Source organism: Eimeria tenella, genomic scaffold (assembly GCF_000499545.2).
Source record: "Eimeria tenella Houghton genomic scaffold, Eth_scaff101, whole genome shotgun sequence".
NCBI classification, from domain to species: domain Eukaryota; phylum Apicomplexa; class Conoidasida; order Eucoccidiorida; family Eimeriidae; genus Eimeria; species Eimeria tenella.
This window is the reverse complement of record NW_013541460.1, coordinates 113,085-126,088: the sequence shown is the minus strand read 5'-3', so window position 1 is coordinate 126,088 and position 13,004 is coordinate 113,085. Positions and strand designations below refer to the sequence as shown.

At 50.6% G+C, this 13,004-nt stretch overlaps 2 protein-coding genes across 2 annotated transcripts; both read right to left on the bottom strand.

Annotated features, from left to right (window-relative positions):
• Positions 1 to 1,327: 1,327 nt before the first annotated feature.
• ETH_00025410 (uncharacterized protein) lies at positions 1,328 to 5,790 on the bottom strand (the record flags this gene model as incomplete). The annotated part of the gene is made up of 9 exons (XM_013372651.1): positions 1,328 to 1,381; positions 1,611 to 1,754; positions 2,192 to 2,275; positions 2,696 to 2,815; positions 3,419 to 3,569; positions 3,961 to 4,088; positions 4,648 to 4,857; positions 5,072 to 5,188; positions 5,323 to 5,790. 9 exons carry the CDS (start codon positions 5,788 to 5,790, stop codon positions 1,328 to 1,330), a joined length of 1,476 nt encoding a protein of 491 aa, XP_013228105.1.
• Positions 5,791 to 5,889: 99 nt separating this feature from the next.
• Positions 5,890 to 10,215, bottom strand: ETH_00025405 (uncharacterized protein; the record flags this gene model as incomplete). The annotated part of the gene is made up of 6 exons (XM_013372650.1): positions 5,890 to 6,196; positions 6,381 to 6,589; positions 6,826 to 7,146; positions 7,644 to 7,726; positions 8,542 to 9,526; positions 9,907 to 10,215. The coding sequence occupies 6 exons, from the start codon at positions 10,213 to 10,215 to the stop codon at positions 5,890 to 5,892; spliced, it is 2,214 nt and encodes a 737-aa protein (XP_013228104.1).
• Positions 10,216 to 13,004: the final 2,789 nt, after the last annotated feature.

Here is a 13,004-nt window from a genome sequence, read left to right as displayed (position 1 = left end):
GAATTCTTTTATTTTTAAGAATTAAATATTTGAAGTTTTTAATCTTTTAAAGACAAAAGGCGCAAAAAATGCAGCCGAAGGTCCAGCGGCGGGGCTGGGGCTCCCGAAGCTGCAAGGGGCCCCAGTAAGCAGCAGCAGCCGAGACAACACAAAGGCTTTTTGTTTATTTACTTATTTATTTATTTATTTAATATTTTTATTTATTTATTTTATTTAAAAGGTGAATTTCAACACGAACTGCTTAGCCTTCGTGGGGTGTACAGACACCTCCAACGGATGCAGCGTGGCAGCAACTCAAGCCCGCGTGACCACTGGGGACAAAAAAGAAAAAAGAAGTTTATTGAATTGTAAAAATGGATTTTAAATGTATTTTTGCATGCACACTAGTGTTTACTGGAGTGTATATAGATTTTTTACCTCCAAACTTCTCAATAAACCAACAAAAATACTCTCGATTTCAACCTCCATACTAAAGCCTCACGACACCCCAGGCGGCTGCTGCTGCTGCTGCTGCTACTGCTCCTACTGCTGCTATTGCTGCTGCTACTGCTTCTGCTACAGAGGCAGGCAGGGGCATGAGAGCCCCCCAGGTTTAATTGTGGTAGTTGGGGGCCCCCTTGGGTCTAACTGAGATAGCTGGGGGCCCCCTGAGGTGCAGCAGCAACAGCAGCAGTCCGCTGCTCACCAGCAGTTACTTGTGTAGCGCTGCTGCTGCTGCTGCCGCCGCTGCTGCTGCTGCTATTTTGGCCTCTAGAGCTGCAGATTTTTTTCTGAGAAGCAGACCAAGCAGGTGTACGTACACCCCAGCTCTTGGGCCACTGTGGTCTGCGGGTTTGTCCAAATAATTTTATTTGAATAAAATTAAATAAAATTAAATAAAATGTCATTTGTTTTCTCTCAGCAGCATTTTTGAAGTTCACTTTGCGAGTGCTGCTGCTGCTGGGCTCGTTTTGCTTCTGTATTTTCCAAATTTGTGTCTTTTGTCTCCCGTTTGAAGTCTTTTGGATTTTGTTTTCGGAATTGGAAATTAAATTAGAAATTGAAAAAAAGAATTTCCACTTTTTTATCTTTTCTAATTCTGGCACTTCAGTTTCGCTTCGCCAGCTGCTGCGGGGGCGCTCGGGTGTACGTACACTACAACTTCGACGTAGAGAAACTTGACAAATAAAATCTAAACTTTTAAATCGATCCCGCACCAGTAGCGAGACACGCAAAGCCGCTGCTGCTGCTGCTGCTGCTGCTGCTGCCTGTGGGTCGACACTGGGGCGGTTTGTGGGGCAGCAACTTTGCAGAAGTTTTGCTGCTTAAAAATTAAAAAGAGTTTCTTTTAAACTCGATCTGCGCCTTCTCCCTGAGCCCTTCTTTGCATCTCTCCAGCGGCCTGCGACGCACACCGGCAGCAGCAGCAGCAGCAGCAGCATCAGCAGCAATTATAGCAGCAGCAGCAGCCGCAGCAGCAACAGCAGCAGCAGTAGCAGCAGCAGCAACAGCACCAGCAGCATCAGCAGCAGCATCAGCAGTAACAGCAGCAGCGGCAGTAACAGCAGCAGCAGCAGCAGCAGCAGCAGCAGTTTGAAAAGCGAAGAGCAGCAGCAGAAAGGCGGGATTACTTGCTGGAAAGGCTGCAGAGTTTGCTCCTCCATGGCCTGCAGCTGCGAGACAAACAATTCTGCAGCAACTCCAGCAGTGCCTCTTTTGCCCCCCACGAAGTCCAGCAAGTACCGCCGCTTGCCCTCGGACCAGTGCACTCGAATCTGCACGCAAAAAGCCCCGCAGCAAGTGCATGCATGCATGCGTCCGTGCATGCATGCATGCATGCATGCGTCCGTGCATGCATGCACGCATGCATGCGTGTGTGCATGCACACATGCAGGGAGGTCGGCGTGCATGCGTGCACACATGCATGCATGCGCGTGTGTATGCATGTGTATATGTGTGCATGCGAAGTTGCACGCTTTCAGGCTCGCATGCATGCATGCATGCTTGCATGCACGCAGACATGCATGCATGCACACATGCATGTATAGGCAGCTGGAGGCTTGCTTCTGGCCCGCATGCATGCATGCGAGCACGCATGCTTGCTGCGGGCTTTACTCAGGCTCGGATGCATGCAAGCATGCATGCATGCATGCATGCATGCATGCATGCATGCAAGCATGCACGCGTGCATGCATGTGCAGCTGAGGCTCACATCTGCGAGGATCCTGGCGAGGCTGTTGACGTCAATGCCCGTGGGAGCTGTCCAGGGTATTCCATACTTGTCTTCAAAGAGAGCCTGCAGCAGCAGCAGCAGCAGCAGCAGCAGCAGCGCAGCATTTCCCAGAGCTCTAGGCCACAGGCCCCACAGAATCAAACCCAGCATTTTCCTTTTTCTATTTTCAAAGCGCTCAGTGGCCCCACAGTGACACAGCAGCAGCAGCTGCAGCAGCAGCTGCAGCAGCAGCTGCAGCAGCAGCTGCAGCAGCAGCCGCAGCCGCAGCTGCAGCTCCTGTGTCTCTGGCGGGACCGGCCAAAGGCACAGCAGCCGCTTCTGCATCCTCTACCGCTGCTGCAGCCGCTGTTGCTGCCGCTGCTGATACAGCAGCAGCCGCTGCTGCAGCCGCCGCTGCTGCCGCCGCTGCTGCAGCAGCAGCAGCAGCTTCTGCTGCTGCTGCTGCTCTTATCGGTATGGGTTGTTGTAAAAGAAAGAACGGACTCTCAAGGCGTCTTTGTCTAAGGGCTCGACGAGAAGCTGTTTGACCACCAACGCCAAAACGAAAAACTCTTCTTCGTCAACTCCGCCTTTGTTGGTTCTGTCGAAGACTTGCAGAAAGTCCTAAAAAGAAAATAAAAAAGAAAGTAAAAGTTGGAAAAAACAATTCAAAAAAAGGAAAAATAGAGAAGAAAGAAGAGGGGTGAAGGGGGAAGCTGGGGAAAAACAAATTCAAATGGAAAAGAAAAGATAAAAGGTACAAAAAACAAATTCAAAAAAGAAGAAAGAAAAAGAAAAAGATAAAAAACAGAAAAATACATTCAAAGCATTAGTCGAAGTCACACACAAAGCCACAAGACATGCATGCAGCAAAAGCCTGCTGCAGGCGCATGCAGCTGCTGCATGCGCCGATCGTTGCTGCTGCAGCTGCTGCATGCACTGCTGCACCTGCACTTCTGCATGCACTGCTGCACGTGATGCATGCACGGCTGCAAGCAGCAGCGCATGCACTGCAGCATGCACTGCTGCATGCGTCCTTCTGCCTGTGCTTTGCTGCTGCATGCACTAATACACGTGCACTGCTGCATGCATCCCTGCTGCATGCACTGCTGCATGCTTTGCTGCTGCACGCATCCCTGCTGCATGCACTGCTGCATGCACTGCTGCTGCATGCGCTGCTGCTGCATGCGCTGCTGCTGCATGCGCTGCTGCTGCATGCAAACTCACGTTGACGTCTGCTTCCGTCTGCACTGCGAGGCCTTGGGACTTGAGGAATTTGAAAAGTTTGGATCTGTCGATTTGGCCCAAGTGCTCTTCGTCCAGCGAAGCCCACATGGCCACCATTTGGTCCTTCACGGCCCGCGAAACCGCCAAAACTCTGCAAGTTTGGCAGCAAAAAGAGAAAAAAAAACAAAAAGAGAAAAAAGTAAACACTTTTCGAGCTATAAAAGAAGCAGAAAGCAGAGAGGTCATTACAAGGAAAAAAAAGCTCTTTGCAGACAACAAAATGATGCAAAAAAACCCTTTTTGCACTTTTGGCTTCCTTCGGCTCGCAGCCAACCAGCAGCAACACTAGCAGCACCAGCAGCAGCAACAGCAGCAACAGCAGCAACACGAGCAACAGCAGCAGCACCAGCAGCACCAGCAATAGCAGCAACAGCAGCAGCACCAGCAACAGCAGCACCAGCAACAGCAGCACCAGCAGCACCAGCGGCACCAGCAGCAACAGCAACAGCAGCAGCAGCAGCAGCAGCAAGAGTGCGTCGGACTTGATTTGCATTTGTTTCCAAAAGATGTCTCCGCCTTCACTTATTGCAAAAAGTGTTGACTGCACTCGCAGGCGGTCTACGAGTTCGGCTGTGCGTCGCACGTTTTCGGCCCTTTGAATTTCCCAAACCTGAGTCCAAAAGCGCAAATTTCGGGACCAAAGTGAAGCAAAAAGATCCCAAAAGATCCCGAAAGAACAAATAAAAAGAAAAAGGAAAATAAATGCTGCTAGCAGCAAAAAAATGCTCCCAAAAAGACCCAAAAAGCTCCCAAAAAGACCCAAAATGCTGCTAAAATGAACCAAAAAGGGGGGGCAGCAGGCGCGCGTGCTGCTGCTGCAGAAGCTGCTTCTGAGCTGCTGCTGCGCTGCGGCCTCTCTGCAGCAGCGCTGCGGCAACTAGCTGCAGCGTCACCCCGCGTGCGGGGGATGCCGCAGCAGCAGCTTGCAGCAGCAGCACGTGCTGCAGCAGCAACAGCATGCGCTGCAGCAGCAGCAGCACCAGCTGCTGCTGCAGGAACTCGTGGAGCAAGTTTCTCTGCGCTTGCTGCTGTTGCTGCAGCAGCGCTGCCTGCCCCCCCCCATTTGCAACAGCGCTCGCTGCAGTAGCAGCAGCACGACTGCTGCTGCAGCAACTTGTGTAGCGACTGCGCGTGCACTTCCTGCTGCTGCTGCTGCTGCTGCTGCGCACCTTTTCCAGCAGCACGTGGTCCACAAGCATGCCCGAGTGCAGCGCCAGCAGCGTGGAGTACAGCACTTTCTTCAGCAGCCCGAAGTGCAGCAAAGCGAAAAACCCCACAGCAGCACTTCCCCACCAGGAGATGCGCAGCCAAGTGGCTGGGTGGGAGCGCAGCAGCTGCACCCACCACGCCAGCACCAGCAGCTGGCAGAAGTACGAGGCCTGCAGCAGCAGCAGCAGCAGCAGCAGCAGCAGCAGCAGCAGCAGCAGCAGCAGCGGGGAGGCCCGGGGCAAGCAGCACAAGCGCACAAAGAGCGGGATGATCTTCGCGCTTTCTCAATCTCTCTGGGCTCCTGCAGCAAAAGTGGGTTGGAATTAATTTGTTTTATTTAATTTGCTTTCTTTTAAATTAGCAGCAGCAAATGTAAAAACTCACCTCCAAAGCCCGCATCACAATGGTGGGTCCATTGGCCCAGAAGCAAAACAGCTGCTGGTGTTTATTCGGCAAAGTGGTTCCGTAGAAGTAGCGCGAACAAACTCCCGGCCAGGCACTCTGAAGCCGCAGCAGCAGCAGCAGCAGCAGCAGCAGCAGGAGATGCAGGAAGAGGTGCAGCAAGGGACTAGGGAGTGCAACAGAAGGGGTCGCTATGGAGTGCTAAAGAACATCTGCTGCTTCTACTGCATCACTACTCCGCCGCCGCCGCTGCCGCTGCTGCTGTCGCTGCTACTGCTGCCGCTGCTGCTGCTGCTGCTGCTGCTGCTGCTGCAGCGGCGCCTGACCTGCTGCGGCTGCAGCTTGTAGGGGGGCGTGAACTCCTGGAGGTAGGCCTCTTTGGCTTCGCCTCCCAACTCCATGTGGTAGCGCATTACTAAATAGTGGGGGACTTTGGAGGGCCTTAGCTGCTGCTCAACTGCAGCAGCAAAAGCCCAAGTGGCCAGCATGGCCAGCAGACACAGCAGCGAGCACAGCGACAGCACTGCTGCTTCTGCATGTAGCCTGCAGCTGAGGAAGGGGCGCAGCCCCGCTGCTGCCAGCAGCAGCAGCAGCAAAGTGCTGATCGGCAGCCGCAGCATTTCTATTGCCATCCGCAGCAAACAAGCCCGCAGGTACTCCATGAAGTAATATCCCGAGGGATCTATTCCCGGAATGCTCATTGCTTCCACATTGTCAGCAAATTCGTATCTGCAGCACAAAAGACCCGCATGCTGCGCTACTGCTGTGCTGCTGCTGCTGCTGCTGCTGCTGTGCTGCTGCTACTGCTGTGCTGTTGCTGCTGCTGCTGCTGCTGTGCTGCCGCTGCTGCTGCTACTGCTGCGCTGCTGCTGCTGTGCTGCTGCTGCTGCTGCTGTGCTGCTGCTGCTGCTGCTGCTGGCTTGCCTGTGGGCGACGAAGGCAGCCTTGGCTATGTCGTCGGAGTGGAGGCAGCGGCCGAAGCAAGAGTTTTCTGCAACTTCTGCTTTTCTTGCAATTTCCGTCACATCTTCTTCTTCGTCGACTTTGCGCATCCATGCTGCTAGCTGCCGCACCAGGCACTGCACCAGCACCACAAACGCCACGTACCTAAAGGCAGCAGCACGCAACGCCGGCAGCAGCAAGGTCTGCAGCAAACCAAACCCCAGCAGCAGCAGCAGCAGCAGCAAGCAGCAGCAGCAGCAGCAGCAGCAGCAAGCAGCAGCAGCAGCAGTAGCAACAGCAGCAGCACAGGAAGCAGCAGCAGCAGCAGCAGCAGGGCTGAGTTGGACACAGCGCAGCAGGGAGGAGTTGCAGAGGGCCGTCTGGCCTGCTGCAGAGCTGTTGGGCTGCTGCAGCGCCGTTGGTGGCTGCTGCTGTTTGCTGCTGCACTAACCAGATCAGCAGCAAAATGGCCACGAAGAAAAGATCCTCAAAAAGCACTTCCAGCATTGGCGAGACATTTTCTAAAACAATGTCTGCGTCTCGCTGCCGCGGCATTACCTGAAAGAAGCAAAACACGACAGCAGCCAGAAACACACTTGCTGCTGCTGCTGCTGCTGCTGCTGCTGCTGCGGTTCAGGCTCCCCCAGTGCCTGCCCGCTGTGCCTCGCAGCGCAGCAAAACTGCTCTCAGCGCTACAGCAGCAGCAGCAGGGCCAGAGCTGCCCCGCCTTTGCAGCGGCGCCGCAGCCCTGCCGCGCCGCTGCTGCTGCTGCTGCTGCTGCTGCTGCTGCTCACGTCTCCGAAGACAAGTTCGTCGAGAATGGCTGCGACGTTGGACTGCATGCAGCCCCAAAGCAGCACGTCGACAATGGCGATGAAGGCGATTTGGCGAAAAGCCGTCTCGAGGACTTCTTTGGAAAAGGCGTCGCCGCGCAGCACTTTGCGCTCCAGCGCGCTGCAGCACAGCTGCACCAAAGCCCCAAACAGCAGCATGCATGCAGCAATCACCAAGTAGCAGTTATTCTTGCGGCTTTCCAAACTCCACAGGATGTCTGCCGCCCGCGGGTTGTCTTCTGCTGCGCAGTACGCGGGCCCGAACGTCGCTATGTCGCAGCCCTGAACGCCAACACCCGTGCGCTTGCATGCGCTTGCATGCATGCGCTTGCATGCGCTTGCATGCGCTGCCTTGCATGCGCTTGTATGCATGCGCTTGCATGCGCTTTTTTGCATGCGCTTGTGTGCGTGCGCTTGCATGCGCATGCGATGCCCTTGCTGCAGCAGATGCATGCGTTATGCATGCGCTCGCAGACGGGCTTTGCTGCTGCTGCAGCAAAGGGCAAGTCCCAAAGAGGCTGCACTAGCAACAGTGCTGCTGCCGCTGCAGCAGCAGATTCTTTCTTCTTTTTCGTGATTTGCTGCTGCTGCAGCCCGCTGCTGCAGCGTCTCAGCCAATCAACTTATGCTTTCTTTTAAGTCTTTTAATTGCAAGTTTTCTTTCAGTCTTTCTCTAGGGACTGCATGCATTTGAATTGTCTTAAAAGTGGCATTTCATTTGATTTAAAATGCTTTTCTTTTATTTTATTTATTTTCTTTTTTCTCCCAAAATGACTCACCGGCTTTATTAACTTTTGGTTTTCCAAATGCAAGTTCGAGCCTGCCTTGAGGCCAACGAGCCGCCGCACATTTTTCGCAACTTCTGAAAAATAGATTAAAATTAAAAAATTAAAAAGACAAAATGGATAATAATAATAACAACAATATTAATAATAATAATAACAATATAATTAGTAATAATAATTATAATAAATACATTTAAAATTAAAAAATTAAAAAAACAAAATGGAAAAAACAAAGAGTAAATTTTAAAATTAAAATATTATAAAGACAAAATGGAAATAATAAATAAATTTGAAATTAAAAATTTAAAAAGACAGAGTGGAAACAATGGGAAAAAATTCCAAAATTAAAAGATGAAAAAGATAAAATGGAAAAAGTAAACAGGAAATTAAAATAGTTTTTCAAATTTAAAAAACAAAATGGAAATAATTAGAGGACCAGTGGTCTCCCAGTGGACCACACGACGCGCGGCTCCAGCCAATAAAACCAAAAGGCCACAAAAAAGGAAAACGTAAGAAAAGAGAAGAAGAAATAAAAAATAAAATAATAAAGAATAAAACTGCGAAATTCGACAGAGACAAAAGTCAGCAGCAAAAGCCACGCAAAGGGACTTATAAAATAAAAAAGAATTAGAATAAAAAGCAAATAGACGAAACATTTTGAAGTAGAAAAGAACTGGGATTTAAGAGGTAGAAAGCTTTACCAAGCAGTAGCAGCAGCAGCAGCAGCAGCAGCAGCAGCGGCAGCAGCAGCAGCAGCAGCAGCAGCAGCACAATAGCTGAGGTGTCTGGAGTGTTTTAGCCGCTTTAGGGAACCAAAGGAGTCTGTGGCAGCAAACGTTTGAAGCATGATTAAAATTAAATGAATCAAAAGACTTTTTTGTTTTCATTTCACCTTTAGTGTCTACAAACTCTTTTGTTTCTTGTTCTGTCAATTTCAACTTTTCAAACTTTTGAGCAAGAGCTTTTTCAAGACTCTTTTCTCCCCTGGCAGCTTCTTTCCGCCTTCCAGCTCTGCTGGCCTCGGAGTCCTGCTGCTGCTGCTGCTGCCGCTGCTGCTGCTGCTGCTCTTGCTCCTGCTGCAGCCTCGCGGCTTCTTCCTCGGCGTGTCGCTCAGTTTCCGCCTTTGCTACAGCAAGAGCCTCTTGTGCAGCAGCTGCTGCAGCAGCAGCTGCAGCAGCTGTCTCCTTCGCTTTCTGCTGCTTCTCGGAGGCCTCTGGCTGCGCAGCAGCAGCTTCCGGCTTGGGGCCTTCTTCTGGAGCAGCAGCAGCAGCAGGCGCTTCTGGCGCAGCAGCAGCAGCAGGGGCAGCAGCAGCAGGAGCAGCAGCAGGCTGCTGCTGCTGCTCTGGCGGCTGCGGAGCAGCAGCAGCCTCCGTGTGGGGGCCCCCTTCTTGGGGCCCCTTTGCTGCTGCCTTTTCAGCAGCAGCAGCAGGCAGCCAAGAAGCAAAAGGATCAGCAATTGTAAAAGCACTTGGAGTATTTGTTGAAGTTACGGACTTTTCCAAATAAGAAGAAATGCCACTTCCGAGGCTTCTGGGCTCCTCTGCGATTTGTGGGGTGTCTGCAGCAGGTGTACGTACACCTGGGGCCTGCTGCTCCGCCCAGAGGTGTCGGTGCACCCCGCGGCTGCGCTGCTGCTGCTGCTGCTGCTGCAGCCCCTGCTGCTCGCGCAGCTGCTGCTGCACCGCAGCGCCTCCGGGCCAGAGGCTTGCTGCTTCTGCTGCTTCTGCTGCTTCTGCTGCTTCTTCAAAAGCAGCAGCGGGAGACAGCCGCAAAACAGTTCCCCCGCCACCTGGGGGGCCCCCAGGGCCCCGGGGGCCCCCGGGGCCCCCGGGGGCCCCGGGGCCCCAGGGTACTGAAAGCTGCGGAGGGGCAATTGGCTGAGAGAAAAGCAAAAGAATAAAAAGACTTTTGAATCAGACTGATGGGCAAAGACAGCAGCAGCAGCAGCAGCAGCAGCAGTAGCAGCAGCAGCAGTAGCAGCAGCAGCAGCAGCAGCAGCAGTAGAAGTAGCAGCAGCAGCAGCAGCAGCAGCAGTAGAAGGGCCCCGGAGGCCCCTCTGAGGGAGCAGGCAGCAGCAAATAGGGGCAGCAGGAGACACAGCAAACGAGAAGCAGCAGCAGAAGTCGGAGACGCAAAAGGGGAAATGACAAAAAGAACTGCCAAAGAGATGCACAGAAAACAGCATTTCACACTAGCTGCTGCAGCAGCAAGGGCTGCTTGCTGCTGCAGCAGCGCGTCAGCAGCAGCGGGTGCTGACGTGCTGCTGCTGCTGTTGCTGCTGCCGCACGTCTGCAGCCGCTGCTGCTGGCGCTGCGCGCCAGCTGCAGCAGAGTAGAAGCAGGGGAGCTCCGGAGCAGCAGCCTGGCAGCAAGAAGGCAGCAGCAGCAGCAGCAGCAGCAGCGCAGCAAAGATGGGTCCGAGCAGCAGCTGGGCGGGGGCTCACCGTGACTGCTGCAGCTGGCTGCTGCAGGGCGGAAAGAAAGCAGCAAAAGAGAAGGGAAAGAGCTGCTGCTGCTGCTGCTGCTGTTGCTGACCGCTGGGGCCGCAGCGCAAAAGGGAGAGCCATTGGTGCCACGGAGTGTCTCTTGAGTTAGCTCAAGGGGGCATCTTCTGCGCCAAACCCTAAACCCTAAACCCTAAACCCTAAACCCTAGGCCCTGAGCCGAGGAAGAGGCCGTGTAGGGGCTGTCTGCTGCTTCTGCTGCTTGCTGCGCTGCTGCTGCTGCGGGCCCTCCCCTGCCGCTCGCTGGTTCTTGTCTCTTCTGCTGCAGCTGCTGCAGTGATTGTGTCTCGGGGCCCCTTTGTCTCCTCTTTGCATTTAAAATGAAACAAAAGGCCAAAAAAAGCCAAAATAAAGCCAAGTGGGAGGCCCAGGTGTACGTACACCGTCCTGCGGGAGAAGAGAGAGGGTCTCGGCCGCAGTGGCTGTTCAGTGGCTATGCTGCTGCTGCTGCTGCTGCTGTCTCAGCGCCTCTGCAGCCGCTCGAGCCCCAAAAGCCAAGAAGGAGTTGATAAAGATAAATGCTTTTGCATTTTTAAAGAATATTTCCGTAAAAAGAACAAATAAAGGCAGCAAAACGCGAAACGCGTGCGAACGCCGCGGGCGCTGGTCCGGTCAGGCCTCCGCGCCGCTGGTCTGTGCATCGGCCTCTTCCGCTCAAGAACTCGCTGTTTAAAAACGGAAAAAAAACAAAAATGACCATTTAGAATTTCTTTTATTGTGTTGGGCTTTTGATTTCATGTCCATACACCCGCGTGCCGCCTCCGCAGCGCCCAAGCTGGACTCTCTCTGGGACACACAAGGACGCAGCCGCAAGCTGCTGCTGCTGCTTGTAGCGCCGCGAAAACAAATTTATTTCCATTTTAAATCAATAAAAACATAAATTAAAAATGAAATAGACAAAAAACGCTTCAATTTGAGCGCCCAAACCCGCTAGGCTGGCGCGCCGGAGGCGGTGGCTGCCTCAGGTGTACAGACACCGCAGCGCCTCAAAGCGTCATCTACAGAAAACTCGCCAAAGGCTCTTTTTAATTTATTCAAAGTCTTTTTTTGAGTCAAAATAATCAAGTCTGCTTTTCTCTTTTCGTCTAATTAACACTCAGCGTCTGCAGCGCCACGGGGCAGCCAACTGGTCTTATTTCGAATCTCTAAAAGCACCAAATGTGTGTAAAATAAACGCAAAGACCAGCTCATATACCCACATATCTGTGTATACACATATACTTAGAGGTAGAATTATACATAGGGATGTGTGTACATACATATATGTACATATATATATATTACATATATATATGTGTGTATGTAAATGTATGTAAATGTATGTGTACTTGTATATGTGTACTTGTATATGTGTATGTATATGTGTATATATATATGTATGAATATGCATATGTATATATAGATGTATCTATATGTATATATATGTATGTACGTATATAAATATATATATGTATATGTATATATATATACACGCACCTATATGTATATATATACATATGTACATATATATGCATATAGATATATTTATATATCTCTTATACATATATATATAATATATATACATATATATATTATATATATATGTATATTTATATATATATATATATACGCAGCAGGGTGGCTCTGGAGGCTGCAGCAGTATTGAGGGTGGGCTGTGGCCCTTTTGCCCCTTTTAGGACTTAGTCAAATTTCAAGTTTCTGAAAACTTTTGAGGACTCAGTCGCAAATTCTTTATTTTCAGGATTTGTTTACTTAATAGACTTCTGGCCCTCCCAGCAGCTTCTCATACGGCCATTTGGCCCTTTTTTACTCTTCCGTTTGCTGTTTTGCTGCTGCTGCTGTGCTGCTGCGCTGCTGCTGCTTTGCTGCTGCTGCTGTGCTGCTGTGCTGCTGTGCTTCTGTGCTGCTGCGCTGCTGTGATGTTGTGTTGCTGACTTGCTGCTGCTGCTGCTGCTGCTTGCTGCGCAGCAGCAGCAGCAACTGCTGCTTCCCACTGTGCATGCGTGAGTTTAAAGCAGCAGCAAAAATTGAAAAATGAAATAAATTAGAACAAAAACTGAAAAGCATATTTTTCTCCGGCAGCAGCTTTGGCCCCAGTAGGTGAACGTACACCTCAGCCTGGTGTATGCTCCGGAAGGCAATTAATTTCTTTTTTATTTTTATTTTTTTTTCTTCTTCGAATTATTTGCGGCTTTTGCTGCTGCTGCACTTCTTTTAATTCTATTCTTTGAGTGCATGCGCCTTTCTTTTCTCTTTTCCCTTTTTGCTGCCGTACGGGATGCATAAACTAATTGCTTTATTTATTCATTTATTTATTTATTTTATCTACGTGTTTGTTTATTTATTTGTTTGTTGATTGATTGATTTGTTTATTTATTTATACCACTTTTTTGATTGAGTTTTAACTGGCCCTCATCCTTGCCTTTCCTTTCCCTTTCCTGTCCCTCTGCTGCTGCAGTTTTCCTTCACTTTTCATTTGCTGCAGCTGCAAAAGTGCTGCAGCAGCAGCAGCAGCAGCAGCAACAGCAGCAGCAAGAAGAGCGCACCGGGCAAATGAAGAGCGCCAAAGAGCGTCACCAAAAGCAATTCAAACGAGTCTCCAATTACCAAAACGATTCTCCAAAATTAAATGTAAATAAATCTTTTAAATTAAAATGAAAAAAGAAAAAACTCAGCAGATTATTGTATTTTCTCACTCACCTTTTTGCTGCTCTGCAAGAACTCGCCAGCAGCAGCAGCTCTAGATTTTCTTTTTTTTATTTTTTGTTAATATCAAAAAATTCGAAAAATGGAATTTGGCATTCTGTTGCAGCAGCAGCAGCCTGCCTCTACAGCAGCAGCAGCAGCAGCTG